General features: G+C 42.1%; 1 protein-coding gene across 3 annotated transcripts in view; it reads right to left on the bottom strand.

Annotated features, from left to right (window-relative positions):
- The window catches only part of LOC117368798 (carcinoembryonic antigen-related cell adhesion molecule 5-like), an 87064-nt gene that overhangs the window by 35244 nt on the left and 32675 nt on the right, over window positions 1-19145 (bottom strand). For all 3 annotated transcript variants that reach the window (XM_033962501.1, XM_033962500.1, XM_033962499.1), the window contains exons 6-10: window positions 17141-17425; window positions 12577-12816; window positions 10085-10414; window positions 6188-6322; window positions 4203-4224 (exon numbers count right to left, since the gene is read on the bottom strand). In XM_033962501.1, the coding sequence (XP_033818392.1) occupies window positions 4203-4224; window positions 6188-6322; window positions 10085-10414; window positions 12577-12816; window positions 17141-17425 (1012 nt within the window). The remainder of the gene's footprint in view (window positions 1-4202; window positions 4225-6187; window positions 6323-10084; window positions 10415-12576; window positions 12817-17140; window positions 17426-19145) is intronic.

Here is a 19145-nt window from a genome sequence, read left to right on the forward strand (position 1 = left end):
TAAAAGAGGGGGTATGTTTCGCCATACCTGTCAGGCAATGTTTGCCATGTTACCTCCTACCATACTATGTCTGAGAATGTGGAACAGGGGTTGGAGCTGCGACCTCGGTACCCTAAGGTTGTGGGTTCTGCCACACTCTGCTCCCTGGGTGGGTCACTTGGTCCCCCAATGCCACAGGTATATTAGATAGATTGTGAGCCCACTGGGACAGACAGGGAAAAATGTTTGTATATCTGAATAAATTCATGTAAACCATTCTGAGCTCCCCTGGGAGAATGGTATAGAAAATGGAATGAAGAAATAAATAAATATATGATACCACAACACTATGCCAAACTCCGAAGAGAGGTTTTATTATGACCTCTGCATATTCACATTCATTATCAATACAGGATTAAACCAATAATTCAACCATATTGCTAACTAGCATTTTATTCATTACAGTATTTAATTTTTATTTTATTTAAAAATTTCTTATATACCACACATCTACAAATCTGGGTGGTTTACAAAATACATACATAATATAAAACAGACATCCAAGAAGTAAAATCAAATTACAGCATAATAACAATTTGATATCAACTGAAAGAAATGCTTACAAAAATAATTGTGCATTAATTTCAAGCTTAGGATGTCTTCCCCTCCCCTATAGTGATACATAGCACTCACACTTAAGAATATAATATAAATATGATATAAAACACACATACCTAATCCTGACCTGTTTTTGCCATTTTTGGGTCACTGAATAGAAGTCTGCCTGACACTGGCTTAACTTCCCAGCTAATAGATTTGTCGGCTAAGCACCCCTCTTGCCTGTCATAACATATCAACAAAACCAAAAAGAAATCCTCGCTAACTGGATTGGGAAGTGGCCAACAACAAAATAAAAATATAATTGTGAAAATGTAAGGGGAAGTGAAGTCAGTTATAAGGTCTCCACCAGTCAGAGATAATGAATTTCCAATGGTGTTGCAGGTGGCAAATTAGAATCAATAAATGCCATCAAACCACCTTTTACATCATTTAACACAATACCCTTACATTAATAAGTTAACACCCCCCCCCCTGCTTGAGTGTCGGAGCTGTTACCACTGCAGCCGGTGCTAAAAACCACACTATGGTTTTATAAAAGGGGAGGGGGTAAATAAACTGTGGTCTAATCAGCATAATTGTGTAGCCACTTCCGAAGCTCTATAAACTAATTAATCCACATGTAGCCACAAATATATGATAAGTATTCAGATGAAAAATTCAATGAAATTTCAAATTCATTGGTGCCAAGAGCCCATAATTGCTCTATTTAGAATCCTCTGTATTTTTCCCGTGCATTTTTGAACTCGGTCACTGTTTATGTCTCCACCACTTCCATCATTAGGGTATTCAACCATCCTCTCTGTGAGAAAATATTTTCTGATGTTACTTCTAAGTTTACCACCCTGCAACTTTCATTCATGACCTCATCTCTTGAAAAGATTTATTTGTATAATAGTACCTTTCAAATATTTAAATGTCTATATTATATCTCCCCTAGCCCTCCTTTTCTCTAGCATCTCCAAGGAAAATTGGATAAGGGAAAACAAAAAACCCCTCCCACACACAAGGTTCAATACCTGTAGGAGGGTTAGGGTTGTCCAGAAAAACCTAAAGTTAGAAAAACTATGCAAATTTGAATTTAATGGTGTTTGATAGAAAATAATTTTTTAAGGGGTCTTTTTAATAAGGTGCGCTAACTGATTTAGTGCGCACTAAATGCTAAGGCACCCATAGAATATAATGGATGCCTTAGCATTTAGCATGCGCTAAATCAGTTAGCATACCTTAATAAAAGGACCCCTAAATTTCTTAAAGCCCATCCTGGGGTCGCTCAAAGTCACTGATTACATAAAACACCATTTTTCTTTAAATTTGCTATTATTTTTACTTAATGGAACAAATTTCTTGATATTATAGCTATAACTTTTATGTTTTCACACTCAGCAATGATACATTGATAAAAGGCATTTTAATGCCAATTCTGTAAGAAGGCATCTAACAAGAAATCACGCCCCCGCCTATGTGGCATTGCGCCTGTTTCTTTAAAAGGCGCCCATAAATTTACAGGCGTCTTTTTATAAAATCGGCATTTCTTGATAGGCACCTATCTTCCAATTGTTGCTAGCTAATATGGCTAATTGCTCTAATTATTCAATTTTGATAGGCACCTATCTTGTTAGCCACCCCCATAATCGGTGCCTATCCTTAGGTGCCTTATAGAGAATGCCCCTGTTTATGCAAAAGTTCTAGCAGTATTTTATTAAATGAACCTTCAATATCTGCACTTTATTGTGGAAAATAACCAAAATTTTACATACTTCACTAATAACTAAACACATACACTTTGGTATAGTTGTCTACCAATGGCATTCCAAACACTCAAGCATTCAGGGCTGATTCTGCAAACGGTGTGCACCATTCACATGTCAATCAGCCAACGGTGCCATTTGCAGAATCATGGCAACGTCATAAGTAGGTGCCGGAAATGTAAGCCAGGGTTTTACAGGCCTACATTTGCAGTGCCTGTGACGAGAATCAGGTCTACAGAGGCACCTATAAGTACCTATGTCCACTTTTGGAGCATACAATGCCTACTTTTGACAAAGGCACTGGTAGGTGCCTCTATAGATGTGACTTGAATGGCGCTCTTTGTATTTGGTTTTAAAAGACGCAGTCAATTACCACATTGTTTATCACCAATTAAACCAATTATGACTCTCTTTTATCAAACTGCAGTAGAGCATTTTAGCAGAGGCAGGCGAGGTAAATGCTCCGATGCTCATAAGAATTGAATGAGCGCTGGAGCATTTACCTCATCTGCCCACACTAAAACGCTCTACCACAGCTTGATAAAAGGGGGCCTACGTTAGGTGGCGATAGGGCCCTCGTTGTCTTCTTGAGATATTCAGGATAAAAAGTCTGTGAGTGTCTAGTTTTTTTTTATCCCGATGGAAAAATAGGTTTGTCAGATTTTAAAAAATATTTGTTTAACTGTTTTATATCGAACTTTTCAAACCGCCCTCATATATTGCATCATTAATCACTTCATCTAAGACAGTCTCTCATAAACTTTTTCGAGCCAGGATACACTAAACCTAGTGTCCCTGACTCGAGACACCCGGAAGTGTGCTGGTGTCGGCGTGATGACATCACATGCATGCATGACATCAACGTGCCAACGTCAGCGCATGCGCAAAGGCCCTTCAAACAGGCCTTGCACCGAGAGGAGAGAAGGGCCGGCAGAGAGAAGGAGAGAAAAGCCGGCGAGAAGAGGGAAGAGCTGGAAAGAAGGGCAGGCAGAGAGAAGAGGTGCCGGTGTTGGGAAATTGCTTACAGGATGTGCTTCTCTTCGGGAGAGGCACGTCCTGTAGACAGTCAGCTGGCGCCGGCATCTCTCCTCTTCCCCAGTGTACCGCGGCACACCTGAAATGTCAGAAGGCACACTGGTATGCCGCGGCACACAGTTTGCAATACACTGATCTAAGAGTAGGCTATTTCCATAATCATGCCAGTGTTACCAGAGACTGAGTAAGTGCTGAAGCTTCTCTTATAAACTATCAGTATGGCCTGTGATAACACCAAGATACCCTTTTAAAATGGGCCTTAAGGGACTCTATCATTTGTATCCGGAAAGAATATGTCAGCGAAAAATATTATACATCCACTGAAAAAGTAATGCTAGTAGAATTAACTCAGAAAGGATTATCTGTATGAGAAAATATTGAAACCTCAATAAGCCCTACTGTGCATGCAATGTCAACACTGGAAAAACAGAAATACACTTCATCCTGTATTGTGCGAAAACAGTTATTATTGTCTTTATTGTTCTTTCTGAACTTTGTAATTTTATTATATTGTAATTAGTGTTATATATTGTTCTCTTTTTAAACTAGACAAAAAAAGAGCATCCCGAGCACTTTCATTAGCATTGCTGCAGCCAACAAAATCGCAGGCTCCTGCCTGCAGCAACAAGATAGTGAAAGGGACTCTTGGAAGGATCAAATTATCTTCTTAGACTCTCCTAACTCTCCTTTCCTTCCTCCTTCAGATCCCCCTGACATTAGACCCCTCTACTAGCTGGACCTCGGCCCTCAACACCAATCATAACCCCCTGCCCTTCCTCTGTCCCTCCCCCCCACCTCTTTATAAGCTACATAGCATACCTGACTGTGTTTGCCCCGTTACCTGCAAAATAAGAAAAAAAAAAGTGTTAGAATTCACACTTCTCACTGAGGAGTTAAATCTGACAGTTCTTGGGATCATCCTTATTTGCAGGGTATATAACTCAGCCTCATTGTAATCCTAAGTCTGGTTATTCATGTAAACCATTCTGAGCTCCCCTGGCAGAACGGTATAGTAAATTAAATAAATAATAGAGAAAGTAACATTGTAGATGACAGTAGATAAAGACCCGAATGGTCCATCCAGTCTGCCCATCCTTACCCACTCTTTAAATTACTGATTTAATTTTAAATTTTCCTTCTTCTTAACTATTGCTGGGCCAAAACCCAAAGCTCTGCCTGGTACTGTGCTTAGATTCCATCTACTGAAGTCTCCATCAAAGCTCACTCCAGCCCATCTAAACCATTCAGCCATCGAAGCCCTCCCCAGCCCATCCTCAACCAAATGGCCATATATGGACATAGATCATGCAAGTCTGCCCGGTACTGGCCTTAATTTTTTCTGATTCAAGATACTCTGTATTCATCCCATGCTTTTTTGAACTCTGTCACTGTTTTCCACCACCTCCCTTGGAAACGCATTCCAGGCATCCATCACCCTAAGCCTCTCTGTATTCTATGTCTGATTAATAGAGAAAATGAAAGAACGAGGGATCTGAGCCTCATTGTAATCCTATGTTTGGTTCATGGCTGCCGAGTGGCAGTCGGGGGAAGGTAACTTTTTCCCTAGGGTCTGGCCTCTTAGGGGGGCTTAGTGGTGGTGACAGCGGCAACTTACTATCATCTCCTGCTGTGCTATTAATTTATTAATTTGGTTCTGCTGCCAGCCACCATTAATCTTCTCCTTCCTGCCACATCCCTTCCTGCCTCCTGTGTGAAGTACTTCCAGTCCAGAAACAGAAAGTATTTCACACAGGAGGCAGGAGGGGGATATGACAGAAAGAAGAAGGAGGACTCGTGGCTGGAAGCAGAACAAAGTTAATGCGCTAGCCCAGCAGTGCACAGGAGAAGATGAAGAGAGTAGAGTGTAGAATATAGAGAAGGCTGAGGAGTGAGTGGAAAAAGGAACGAAGTAAATGAGTATGTGGGGTAATAAAGGGGAGACATCTTGGGGAATTTGTTGAATAAAAGGAGGGTGTGGTTTCGCGTGAGTCCCCTGGGTTTTGGCACTGGCGGGCTGATGTACATCAGTTGGCCTGCTGGGAGGCAAGGGATGCCAAGGGTTCTTGGAAAAGGGGACAGCGATTTTTGCAAATTTGGGATACATACATATGGCAATTACATCCTAAGGGATGTAGCCTTCTTTTGAATGTCCTGTAGGTGTTGTGATATTGGAGGACGGGCTTGGGAAGATGGTAATTTAGGTACTGGATGGGTCGGGACAGTTGGGGGGGGGGGGTGGAAGCTATTCAGTGGAGGGTCTTTTCTTTAGTTTTGTTATTTTGAAATGTTACGCTTTTGGGGGATGGGATATGGTTTGACTAGTGGTGGTTTTGAGTGGGGGAAGGGTGGGCTGCTACTGTTGTTTTCAATATGGTGGGGGCTGGGGCATATAACTTTGCCCTGTTTCAAGGGATAGGGGTTCGGGGATTATAAGAATGTAGATTCCCGTACTTTTTGTTTGGATGGGGTATGTTGTTGTTGGGTTGAGTTGCATTTCCTGGCTGTGCGGTAGTGGGGGTGCGGAGGGAGGGAGGGTGAGAGGGAATGTTGATTACTGTGATGCTTTGTTGGTTGATTATATTTATGAATGTTCTTTTGCTTTGTTGGAAATGCTTAATAAAATGTTTCAACACTCTAAGGAGAGTATGGTGTGTAGGGGTCCTTAAGACTGTTTGGTTTGAGCCCGGCTATATCTCTTGGCAGCTCTGGTCTGGAGAGATGGAAGAATAATGGGATTTTAAGCCTCACTCTAATCCTATGTCTGGTTAATGAAGAGATGAGAGAATGATAGGATTCTATCTTACTTGTCTTTTTCTTCTCCCTCAGGATAAGGTACACAGCGAGGCCAATGAGTGCCAAACCCACCAGGACTCCGATAACAATTCCAGCAACGGCACCTGAAGAGAGACCACCAGGATTCTCTATGGAGGGGCCAATACCTATATTAAAGAACAGAATTAGAAGTGAAATACCTCTAAGTAAAGGAACTGCTCAGTATACAGGGACCATATTCTCTCTCTAACACATTAATGCACAAAGAAGATGAAGGAGCATATATTCTTTGTAAGTTTTTCTATTCTTGCTTATGTAAAAGGAACTGCTGAAACAGTTAACATTTTGCCAAGGAAAAAAACCACAAGGCCTTTTCTTTTTGTGTTCTGAGCTCTGTGTCTCCATTGTGTTCTGTAGTTCTTGTTTTGATAAGAAACATTTGTTACAAGAAACATTGCTAGACCTTAGACAGGACAGTATTATATGCCATAATGGAAGCTTCCCACTATTTCCCCCTCCCCTTATGTTTGCTACCTTTTTCTAGTTGCTTTTATGTATCCTGTTACCATATATGGTCTTTCCTACAGTCATATGCTAAAAAAACTGACCCATGTGAAATGCTATAAAAAGTGTATGCAGTACTCTGAATAAAGAAGGAGAGAGAGAGAGATATTTTTTTGCCTATTTGCATGTATGTTTGTGTGTGTGTGTACTTTTCTTTCTAAAGAGGTGTCCCCAGATGCATCTGTAGTCAGGACAGCAGAACGAGGCTAATACAAATTGGGACCTGGTCGTTTCATCTCCCGGGAGTGGAGATGGTGCCGGGACTCTAAGTGGGTATCTGTTTTCTAGTGCTCACTTGTCTCTGCCCTCTTCCACGCCCTTATTTGGTTATTGAGGCTTTTGGCAAGTCTGTTGAGGCTTTTGGTGAGTCTCTCGGAGTTTTGGCAACTCCTGGAGTTTGGGGAACTCCTGGAGTACTTTTGAGTAGCCACACGTTCTTTTGGGAAGAACAAATTGGGACTTTCTCTAGAACACACAGATGGGACATTATCTATAATAGAGATAAGAACCCAGCTGTAACCTAGTAATAAACACCAGGTAGAGAAAGTGCAGACAGTTTTTTATGGTATTGAGGTATAAGATTTTTGTTTTGGTGTGTTATGTATTTTACTTTATTATGTATGTTAACTTGTACCCTGCCAAGAATTGTATTTATTTATTTAAAATAGTACATTAATACACAAGGATGATCCCTCTTCATATAATCATTAATACACTGAGGTAAGAATCCTGCTACAATATATTAATAAACATACTGTACGAGGGGGGTGCTGATAAGTTCTCAGCCCAACCAAGAAGAGAATGACATGGATATGGTTCAATCAATGATCTGAAACAATGTCAAAACATAGAATTTTGTTTCTGTAATTTGCACTTAACAAAATAAGATAACTCTTTTCAGCTACAGTAGCAAAATAACACTCAGAATTTAGGAAGTTGGTTGGGCTGAGAACTTTTCAGCACCCCTCATAGACAGTCTCAATGCTATAAGACAGTGGTTCTTAAATATGTCCTGGGGGATCCCCTGCCAGTTGGGTTTTCAAGATATCCCTAATGAATATGCATGTGAGAAATTTGCATGCCTACTACCTACTTTATACACAAATCTTGCTCATGCATATTCATTAGGGGGTCCCCTAGGACAGGTTTAAGACCCACTGTTATAAGATATTAATAAATTTGAGATAGAGACTCTCAATACACAAGGTCAATAGCCCTCCATACAATACATTAATTCACTGACATAAGAACCCTGCTAAAATATACTAATAAACATACTTTAGAGAGTCTCAGCAACACTTTAAGCAAGCTAAAGAGAATTATCTCTTTAAAGTCAGGTGCTGAGATGATACACACTGAGCACCACATCTAGAACAGCAATTCTGTACGCAATTACCTCTACAGAATGTTAACGTACATCTACATCAGTGGTCTCAAACTCGCGGCCTTCCAGGTACTATTTTGAGGCCCTCGGTATGTTTATCATAATCACAAAAGTAAAATAAAACAGTTTCTTGATCACATGTCTCTTTAGCTATAAATTACAATATTATTATTAAGACTTAGCCAAAAGGAAAGATTTATAAACTATAAAGAGTTTTACGTCATGCAAAATTGTCATTTTTTAAATAAGACATTAACTATTTTTTTCTGAGGCCCTCCAAGTACCTACAAATCCAAAACGTGGCCCTGCAAAGGGTTTGAGTTTGAGACCACTGATCTATATGTAGGTGTGAGCACTTATGCCAACTCAATGGCTGGTGTAAATGCTCATGCCCAAATGTAGGCAGTAACTTTAATTTTTCTGCTGTGATCAGGCAGAATTGTGCTAAGGCATAAAACCCAATTCTTATTACTTTAAAAACTGCAAAGTCATAAAGTAGAATTAACACTGGCCAAGGCCTAACTATGGGAAAAAGCCAAGGAGAGAATACAGGATGTTTAATAAAACCCTTGGAACCTCTGCCGTAAAACTTGTGGACAGGCATGCCTATCCTTGAAATGTAATGCCTAACTTTGAAGTCTAATTCTACTGTATATAGCATCACTATTCTTGCCATCTTCCTAATTCAATCAACCCTTTCAAATAGAACATCTTCCACTTAAAGGATATCCCTAGCATTTTGGTTCCCTTCCCTACCTCGGAGCTCTCCCTACTGTCTTGGGAGGGTATGCAAAAAGAGTCAATCACAGCAGTGTAATAAACAACTATCAAGAGCCTGGTTGTTTGTAGGATTGCTGACTCCAGATAGAGGTGGAACAAAGGAGATTGGAGAAGGAAAGGAATGTGAACTGGTTTGATCTGACTTACAATAAGGTTATCTGAAGGGTTTAGGATGATTCAGCACAACTGTTTCAGCACAGGACAGTTCAGCATGGCCAATTTAGCATGGCTGTTTCAGCCAGCCCCGTTCTGCATGGCCATTAATCACAGTTATTTCATTATGGCTATTGTAATGGTGAGCGCTTACCTTGCTGAAGCTGCGAGGTTTGAAAGGTAGCTACTATTTCTGTGAGTCTATCCCTCCCCTCACCCCCCACTAATGCTTCTTTCCTTTCCCTTCACCCACCCGTGATCTTCTTCTCCTGTCGCCACATCATCTAGTGACTTCAAGATTTGAAAGAGGGGGGCCTAGCTCGCTCTCCCCCACTGGTGCTTCTTTCCTTTCCCTTTACCCACTTGTGGTCTTCTCCTGCCTCGGCATCATCTGGTGACTTCAAGGTTTAAAGAGGGGGGAGGTGGCATCATCATAGATCAATCAGGTGCATTGTAAGGTTTCCCTTTATATTGAAACAGAAAATTGTCCAGAGGGAAGACTTCCGGGATAAAAAGTTGACTTTAAGAGGCTGTATTAATATTAAGAGATGTAACAGCCCGCTTTCAAAGGGCCTTGCTGAACTGGTCGAACTGAATTGTCCCATTCCCTTTTAAAAATATGCATTGGCCCTAAGTTGAGCACAGCAGAAAAACAGATAAAAGCTACAGCCCCTGTATGGATGGGAGGGGGGGGAACACCTTACTCCTTCTGGTCCAGAGCAATTTGTTATGGAGAGAAATGCCTCCTGTCTGTTCTGCCTGTGTCACATAACATTGTGTTCTGTTAGTACATATCTTGCCATGTGTGTATTTATCATGTACATTTACCTCAATAGTAGCTGTGATTGCTGTGTATTCCTTCACCTCTTGATGAATAACTTTCTCTTTCTTTTGATATTGTATATGAGAGCACTAACAGAATAAAATGGAATTATTGGCTGTGATATCATAGTGTGTGTGTATGTTTGGTAGCGCATATAGGGGAAGGCGGGCCCCGCCCTTGGGTACACAAAAACCCTTATAAGTGTCTTATACAAAGGAGCATTACCTGTCTCTGTAATGTTGACGATGAAGGAGAAGATTGTTTTCCCCACCAGATTTGTCACCTCACAGACATATTCTCCTTGATCCCCCTGAATGACCTGGGAAATCTGCAGCCTGGAGGAATAATTGTCTGAGTTAATCTCGAACCTTCCATTGGGCTGGATGATGGATTGTGTCTGATTGATCCAGGTGAATTTGGCTGGAAGGATCATAGCCGAAAGGCTTTTGGTTGCATTTGAAGAGCTGATGCCAAGAATCACTTTCAGAACCACATTCTCACCCTCCTTGACTGAGGTCATGCTGCCATTGAGCAAGGTCGGAGCCTGAGGGACAACTGAAGAAAATAAAAGGACACAACATGAATCTTTGGGAGGTGGAATGATACCAATTTGCTTACAGAATCATTCATATTTGGATCTACAGAAGATGGAAAATATTAAAGGGATGGTTATCATACTTTCTTACAAAACTCCCACCTTAGGATCTTTGGGGAGAAAGGTCAGCACGGAGAAATTCCTGGGAGAGGGCAGTGGAGAAATGTGTGGTTGAGGAAATATTTTAAAGGGAGTCAAGGAAAGACATTGGCTATCAAGAAGTAATCCACTTTGTCTAATATAGTTTTACCTGCACTGAATGCTGAGAATGACAGCTGCTTTTATCTTTTCCATGGAGCACTAAAATGTCCTTCCCTTTACAGACCATCCTAAGAGGAGGCACCTAAAGGGTCAAGCCTCCTGCTACATGTTGTACCTCACATAAACTCCTCAGCTTTAGGTGGTTAAAAGACCAGTCATTTATGACTCCAGGAGTTAGACTTCTTGTTAATGAGTGCTGTTATTTCCAGGGTCAGCCCAAGAGTATCTGGTGCCCTAGACAAACCATCAACCATTTGCCTCCCACTTGTAGTCCAGCATCTCCTCTTTCATTCATTATTCCCCTCCTAGGTCTCTAGTGCTCCCCCTCCCTTCCTTATCCTACCAGCTCTCCAGCAACTCCCCTTTCCTACCCCTCATGTTCCAATATCTCCCCTTTGTTACCCTCCAGGTCCTAGCATCTTTCTCCATTCTTTCCCTCTGCTCCTCATGTCCAGCAATCCAGCATCTGTCACTTTCCCTTTCCTCCTCCCCCTCACCCTACAAAGTGTCTAACATCTATCTCTTTCCTTTGCTTCCCTCCATGACAAGTATCTTGCTTCTTCCCTCCTCCCCCCTCAAGGTATCCAACATCTTTCTTCTTCCTTTCTCCCCCCTCCCCCTTCCCAGGTGTCTAGGATTAATCTGTTCTCTACATCTCCCCCAATGTGTCCAGTATCTCCCCCTTCCACTAGGCACCACTGGTGCTGAATCATTGCTGGAATGGAGCTTGTATGGAACAGAAAGAAAACTATTGCAATTGGCCTCTAAGCATCTGTGTGTTCAACCACTCGAATCAACTAAGTTTATTACAAGGAAAATATCATTTATAAATCCTGACTAATTTTTCTCCCCTTTTGCTTTTATCATCATCCATCAACTCAGTCCTTTGAAAGCAGGTTAATTCCATCCTCTTTCATTGGTGAAAGCTGACTTCCCTCTTCTCTGGCTCTTTTCTGTGGAAGTAGGCAATTTCCTTCCTCCCTAGCTGCTCTCTTTTGATGGTAGGTGATTTCTCCCTCACTGGCTACACTTTCCTGTGATGGTAGGTGCCTCCACTCCTTTCTGGTTCCCTTTTGCTGTTGTGGTAGGTGACTTCCCTCCTGCCAGGCTCCTTTTTCCTGTTGTGGTAGGTGACTTCTCTTCTCTCTGGCAGGTGATTTTGCTCCTCTCTCCGCTGGTTGCAGCCTATAAGTGATTTTGCTCAGGTTTCTCTTTCTTTCAGCGGATGCAATGGCAATAATGAAAGCAGCTAGCTCAGACTTCTCTCTCTCTCTTTCTAGCAGATGGACAGGTTTTAGAAGAAAATGTCTCAGCTTCTCTATCCAGCAGAGAGTGGGAGATATTGAAAAAATAAAATAAAATGACAGACCCAGTTTCTCACTCTTTGGTAGGCAGCTGGAGGAAGATGCTCTGCTGAATCCTGCTCCTTTCTTCTTTAGCAGGTGAGTACAGGACCAGATTAAAGGGTGGAGTTAATAACGCCACGGTTGGCAATAAAAAAGCCTAACGCAGCTTTATAAAAAAAGGGGGGGGGGCTAGATTGTGAGCCTTCCAGGGACAGGGAAATACCTAGTGTATCTGAATATAACTCACCTTGAGCTACAACTAAAAAATGGTATGAATTAAATCTAAATCCCTTCCCCTCTATTATTCCCTTTTTATTCTTTAGGCATTGTTTTCTTTGTAGTAAAACCTGTTTAAACTTTTAAGCCTCTCCTGTCAGTGGAGGCTTATATCTTCTTTAAGGAACTGCTCCCGGATACTTTGTTGAGGGTCTGGAACCTGATTTGGTGATCCTAAATCACTATGGATAAATCCCATGGAAGATTTAAAAAAAAACAAAAAACCTTCAAGCTCTCACCAAAATCAAAATAACACTTGTCCATTTTGTCGATTTGGGAGCCATGGCAGGTAAGTCGATCTCCAACAGTAACTTTGTCTTTAGACACATTCCTCGTCACTTCATTCTGTTGGGTGCCATTAATACTTTGGAACTGTAGTTGAACATCAGCTGCTGGGGACCCTCCAGGCCAGGAACACTGTAACCTGACTTCCTCCTCTAGGAGATCCACTCCACACTGGATCCTTCCATCGGGTCTCCCTGTTGAGGAAATACAGATCAGAGCTTTAAATAAAACACTTGGCACTGTGCACTGAGATTCAGAGAGCTCCACTACTGACAAAGAAGAGAAGACCCATAATTCATAGGAATCAGAACAAGGGCGGGACCAGCAGGGCCTTCATTGGTGCATAGGCTCAAAGGCACGCCCTCTGCTTAACACAAGTGGCTATCTGGATTACTGCTGCAAGCCCAGAGACGAAAGAGAAAACAGATCTCTCCTAAGAATGTGTATAGCAACAGCAAAACAAGAGAAACACTAATATTAAAGTAATTAAATTGATATGATAATAATAACAGGAGGATGGGCCCTCAGTAAACACAACTCGCAACAGAGGAATTCAAGAAACCCCTTTTAGAAAGTTGTCACAAATAAAACCCAAAAGGGTAAAATGTGTTACAACCCCGGGCCCTAACCATCCAAGTGATAGTGCACAATTATCCAAAATAATCAGGACCAAATTCTTTAACTAGCACCTAAAATTAGGCACCTATTTCGGAGGCGCCCATTTAGACGGGCGCCTATCTAAATTGAATAGCAAGCTTAGTTAAGCTTTTTAATCAGCACTGATTAAAACCTAGGCGCCTATCAAGAAAGCACGATTCTGTAACAAGGCACCTCTAAAAATTTAGGCAGCCTTCAAAAAAATAGGCACTATGCACTTTAGGCGTGGGCTGGCTATGTGTTAGGCGCCTTCTTACAGAATCACTGCTCTTAAGCGTGCTTATGCGCTCAGCTAGGCGCCTAACTTTTAGTTGTGCCTAGGGCTGGCCTATTTCATGGGCGCCTCCAAAATAGGTTCCACTCAGCATGATTCATGAAACAGCACCCAATTTTACTTGAATTGCGCTGAACAGTGCCTAATTAGGCGCCTAACTTTTGGGCACTTCTTATAGAATTTGCCCTTAAGTGCCTAAATAATATCAGTGATGTACTATAGTGTTTCAAGCCCAGAGATGGCATGTGGTAGAGAAAGGGAGGGAGGATCAGCCCAGGCCTTCTGGTCTGTTTTTTCTCCTACTGCTCCTTTCAAGTTTCAAGTTTATTCAATCTTTTGATGGATCGCCTATTACAATTTCTAAGCGATGTACATAATATAATAAAAAGAAATAAGAAACTTAACATAATAGTTATATTAACATAACATAAAAACAATTAAAACTTACTTGAGGGGTAAGAGAAAAGTAAAAGTTACAATTTCGGGTTTCGTAAGAATAAAGGGAAAGAACAAAAGGTAGGGTAAAAGAGGTAGCACAAGGTAGCATGAGCACACTTCTTAAGCATTAATACCAAAACGTAAGAAATTTAAATGAACTGTTAAAAGTCGAAAGCATCTTTAAATAAATATGTTTTTAAAAGTTTTTTAAATGTTGTAATATTTTGTTCTATTCTAATAAATTGAGGGAGTTTATTCCACCTTTGTGGACCAGCAACAGTAAATATATCTGCTCTTCTAGTACCTATAACTTTTAGAGATGGAACAGCTAATAAAAATTGATCAGTAGAGCGAAGAGATCGCTGTGTTTTGTATGGGATTAGAGATTTGGAGATGAATTGCGGCTCATTGGATGTTAGAGTTTTGAAAATTAGGAGCATTAGTTTAAAAAAGATCCTATGATTTACTGGTAACCAGTGCGCATCTATCAGTAGTGGAGACACATGGTCAAATTTTTTAGAATTATAAATTAATTTTATTGCCGTATTTTGAATTATTTGTATCCTTCTTATTTCTTTTTGTGTGATGTTTAAGAATAGGGCATTACAGTAATCAATTTTCGCTATTATAAATGAATGGATTAATATGTTTAGAGAAGAAGGACTGAGAAATTTGGCAATAGATCTTATCTGCCGTAATTTAAAAAAACAATTTTTAACCATATAAGATATATGTTCATGGTAGGATAGTTTGTCATCTATGTAAACACCAAGAATTTTTGTCGAAGATACCATGTTAATGGGGGTGTTATTGAGGAGAAAAGGTTTAGAAAGAGAAATATCTTTTTTCCAATTGAATAGGATGGATTGAGTCTTATTAATATTTAATGCCAATTTATTTGTGTTTAACCAATTTTGCACATGCTCTAGCTTTTGATTTATTGAGGAGATATCTGTAGTGTTTTCTGGGTCTAAAGGGTGTATGAGTTGGATGTCATCTGCATATGAATAGGGGATGAAGCCTATGGCCTGACAAAGTTCTAATAGTGGTGCAAGGAAGATATTAAATAATAGAGGAGACAAAATAGATCCTTGTGGAATTCCAAAGGTTGAAGTGTAAGGGGCGGATTCCTCATTATTAAATCTAACGATAGAAGTTCGGTTGGTGAGGTAAGATTTAAACCAGTCTAAAACTTTCTCGTTAATTCCTTTTTCTTCGAGTCTTTTTAAGAGTAGGTCGTGATCAATAGTATCGAAGGCGGCGGAAATGTCTAAGGAAAAAAGTATTACTGATTTGTGATGGTCGAGATAGTAATGGATGTTAGAGGTTAGACCTATTAAGGAGTACTCGGTATTATGGAATTTTCTGAATCCTGTTTGGTTCGGGTGTAATGCATTAGTTTTTTCAATGAAATCGGAAAGTTGATTGAATATCAGTTTTTCTGCTAATTTTGCGAGAAATGGAATGTTAGCTATCGGACGATAGTTAGTTAAATCGTTAATACTGGTTTTGTAATTTTTCACAATAGGAATAATGTAGGCGGATTTCCATTGTGGTGGTACTATAGAGGTAGTAAAGCTACATTGAATAAGAGATAATATAAAAGGGCCTTTAGCCTTTAGCCTGGAGTAACAGGTAAGAAGAGTCTTGGTAATTTTTGGCACCCCCAGACCTCAGCATCCCCTGCCATGCCTACTGTGCTTACTAGATTGCTCCTGTCCAGCATCCACTTTGGAAGCAACTCTATAAAACTAGAGGCAATTCTATAAACAGGATGCCTCCAGTCATAAGTAGCAGAGTGCTCTTTGGTTTAGGGAAGCCCAGGAGCTCCGCCCTGGCCCCAGTGGAATCCTGCAGCACAATTCGGCTTCTCATCAGCTCCCAACACCCCGACCCACCTCCTCCCAGTGCTGTATTTTTAAATCTTCAATCAGCCGCCAAGCAGCATCAACAAGCAGGCCTGCCCCCGGAAGTAGAATGAAGGGTATCAGGGCAGGCCTGCTCATTAACGCTGCACAGCGGCTGCCAAAAGATTTTAAAGTATAACACCGAGAAGTGGGTGGGAGGGTGGGCATCAACCGAGACCTCCAATTTGGGGGGAGGCCATGACCCTTGTGGCCTCCCTCATTCCGATAGAAGTATATTCTATAATGACACCTGGGTACCCAGATGACATTATAAAATACTAGTGTTACCAGATTTTAACACACCTAACATTTACAGTGTGGTTAAAACTTTTAATAAACATAATAATAATAAGTTACTCATGTAACTGGGAGCCCCACCTATGCTCTACCCATGTTGCCATTACATGCACCCTTAAAGAATAGCAGGTATGTGACTTACCATGAAACTACCTGAGCTTGTCCACCATGCCCTTTCTCTTACCTTGCTTACCGTATTTTTCGGTCTATAAGAAGCACCTGACCATAAAACGCACCTATGTGTAGAGAAGGAAAACCCCCCAAAAAAATTTGGTTCAGAATTTTTTTTTCTTCGTTTTTCCTCATCTACATGTCTGGTAATCTGATGCGTCTGGTGCTGGGAAGCCTGAAGCCCGCAACTTCCCAGTGCCTTTTTTAAACTAGCATTGGTCCAGCGCGGTATCCTGCTGGACGGCTGCCTTTCTCGCTGCATAGCGGCGCATAAGGCAGGAGTGCGACCTTTGTGCTTCCTGCCTGGTCCGCAGCCCCCCCGTCCCTTTTTTTAACTGGTGGTGGTCCAGCATGGTCTCCTGCTGGACGGCTGCCTTTCTTGCTGCCAAACAACGCATAAGGCAGGAGCGTGACCTTTGCGCTCCTGCCTGGTCCCATACCACTCCATGATTGGCTGCCATCAGTTCTCGCGATTTACGAGAACTGACGGCAGCCAATCACGGAGTGGCGCGGGACCAGGCAGGAAGTGCAAAGGTCGCGTTCCTGCCTTATGTGCCGCTCTGCAGCGAGAAAAGCTGCCGTCTAGCAGGAGACCTTGCTGGACCACTGCCAGTTAAAAAAAGGTACCGTGGGGAGGTGTATTCGCTCCATAAGATACACCCACTTTTCCACCCCCTTTTTGGCCACTGTGAGGATAGATGGGCTACTGGGCTAGAAGGACCATTGGTCTGAGCCAGTAAGGCTATTCTTATGTTCTTATGATCAGGTACTTACAGGAGATGGTGAGGTTGATGGGGGTGCTATTCTCCTGGCTCACGCTGTTGTTGGCTGTACAGGTAAAGGCAGCAACATCACTCCGAGTCAAAGGGCTGATAGTCAGGGACTCGTTGCTTATAGAGAGGTGATAACGTGGATCTGGGGATAGGGATGTCCCATTGTAGCTCCAGGAGAATTTGGGCTCATCTCCTTGGGCTATGCACATCAGGTTGATGGAATCCTCACTTGCCCACAGGTATGCAGAGGTTACATTACTGCTGATGGTCACATTCGAGATTTTAACTGTCAAGAAAATATATACTTAAATAAAAGAATCATGTTATAGAAAGTTCCAGATACCAGACTTCTGAATGTGAAATCGGTTTGAGTAATATTGGCACTTTGGTGTCTGTGGATGGGAATTTTAAATTCCTTAAGTTTTCTCTGGCAGATGTTGGAGTTGATAACACATTCCTGACTCATGACTCATTTCCTGAAACCACTTGACTCATTTCCTGAAGCTTGTCAGCATCTAATCTCTCAGGGCTAGATTCTCAAAAGCTTTAATGCTGTCGCTAAACTGTTTTCCGGCGGTTTAGCCTGTACGCAGTTTAGCGGTGGATTATCAAAACAAATTATCTCCATCTTTAGCGAGGTTTCTAGCAGTCTCCAACACTGACATGCAAATGGGCTCCTCAACACCGAAATGGACTCTCCAGTGGCTTTTTAAAAATTGCCGAACCATTTTATAAAAGCAGCGTCGGTCAGTGTCAGAGACTGCTAGAAAGTAAAAAAATCCTGTTGTGATTCCACCCCCCTCCCCCCTGCATCAGTAAAGATGCCCACTCTCTCCTGCCTGCAGCACTTTTAAATTTTAAAAAATCCTGCCACGAAACACCCCCCCCCCCCGCATCAGGAGTGATGCCCACTCTCTCCTTCAGCAAATAAAAAAAATCCTGCCGCAACCTCACCCGACCGTGACCTCCCCTGGCAGCGGGAGAGATGCCCACTCTCTTCTGTTGCAGTAAACTACCTTCCACAACTGCAACCCCCCTCCCCGTCTCTGCTGCTCCCCTCCTCCTTACCTCAAGAGATAAACCAGTGGGACATGGGCATCATCTTCCCAGCTGCTGTTGCGTCATCTAAAATGGTAATTCCCCTCCCAGGTGCATCTTGGGATACACTAGGGATGGGCTTGCTCTGATTGGCCCAGGGTGCAGCATCGGGAAGGGTCCTATGGCTATGATTGGCCCGGCTGCCTAAGGCCCTGCCTATGGGGTGTCCAGGCCTAAGCAGAGCCTTAGGACCCTTCCCAATGCATCCCCTTCCCCGGTGTATCCCAAGATGCATCGAGGAGGGGAATTACCATTTTAGATGATGCAGCAGCAGATGGGAATGTAATGTCCACATTCCTCCGGTTCATCTCTTGAGGTAAGAGGGAGGGGGTCCTATTGCGGAGAGGGGGGAGGGGGTCTTGTTGCAGCGGGTAGTTTACTGCAGCAGGAGAGAGTGGGCATCTCTCCCGCTGCCAGGGGAGGTCAAAGTCGGGTGGGGTCAGAGTAGCGGGAGGATTTTTTTTATTTGCTGAAGGAGAGAGTGGACATCACTCCTGATGGGGGTGGAGGGGTGGGGAGGTCCCAGCTGGGATTTTAGGGAAGGGGTGTTGTGATGCAGCGGAGAGAACGGGCATCTCTCCTGCTGCATCACAACACAGGGGCAGTGGGAGAGTGTAGGCATCTCTCCCGCTGTTGATGTGTTCTGGTTTCTGTTGGGGTTTTTTTTTATGGCATTGACAGCGTGTTTTTTTTCTATGTATGTGCCCATCAGCGATGGTCACATGCAAATTTAGGAAATCTTCACTGCTGTCCACTGACCTTATTTGCATGCGAGATTTTTAAAGAATATCTCAGATTTTTAGATTTGCTATCAGAACGTCTGTGTTAGCAGACCGTCGCTTTATAACGCGGGTTTTTGAGAATCTTCCTCTGTCTTATGTACGAAAGTCCTGGGCCCTCCTTCAGTG

The sequence above is a fragment of the Geotrypetes seraphini genome, chromosome 11, assembly GCF_902459505.1.
Source record: "Geotrypetes seraphini chromosome 11, aGeoSer1.1, whole genome shotgun sequence".
NCBI classification, from domain to species: domain Eukaryota; kingdom Metazoa; phylum Chordata; class Amphibia; order Gymnophiona; family Dermophiidae; genus Geotrypetes; species Geotrypetes seraphini.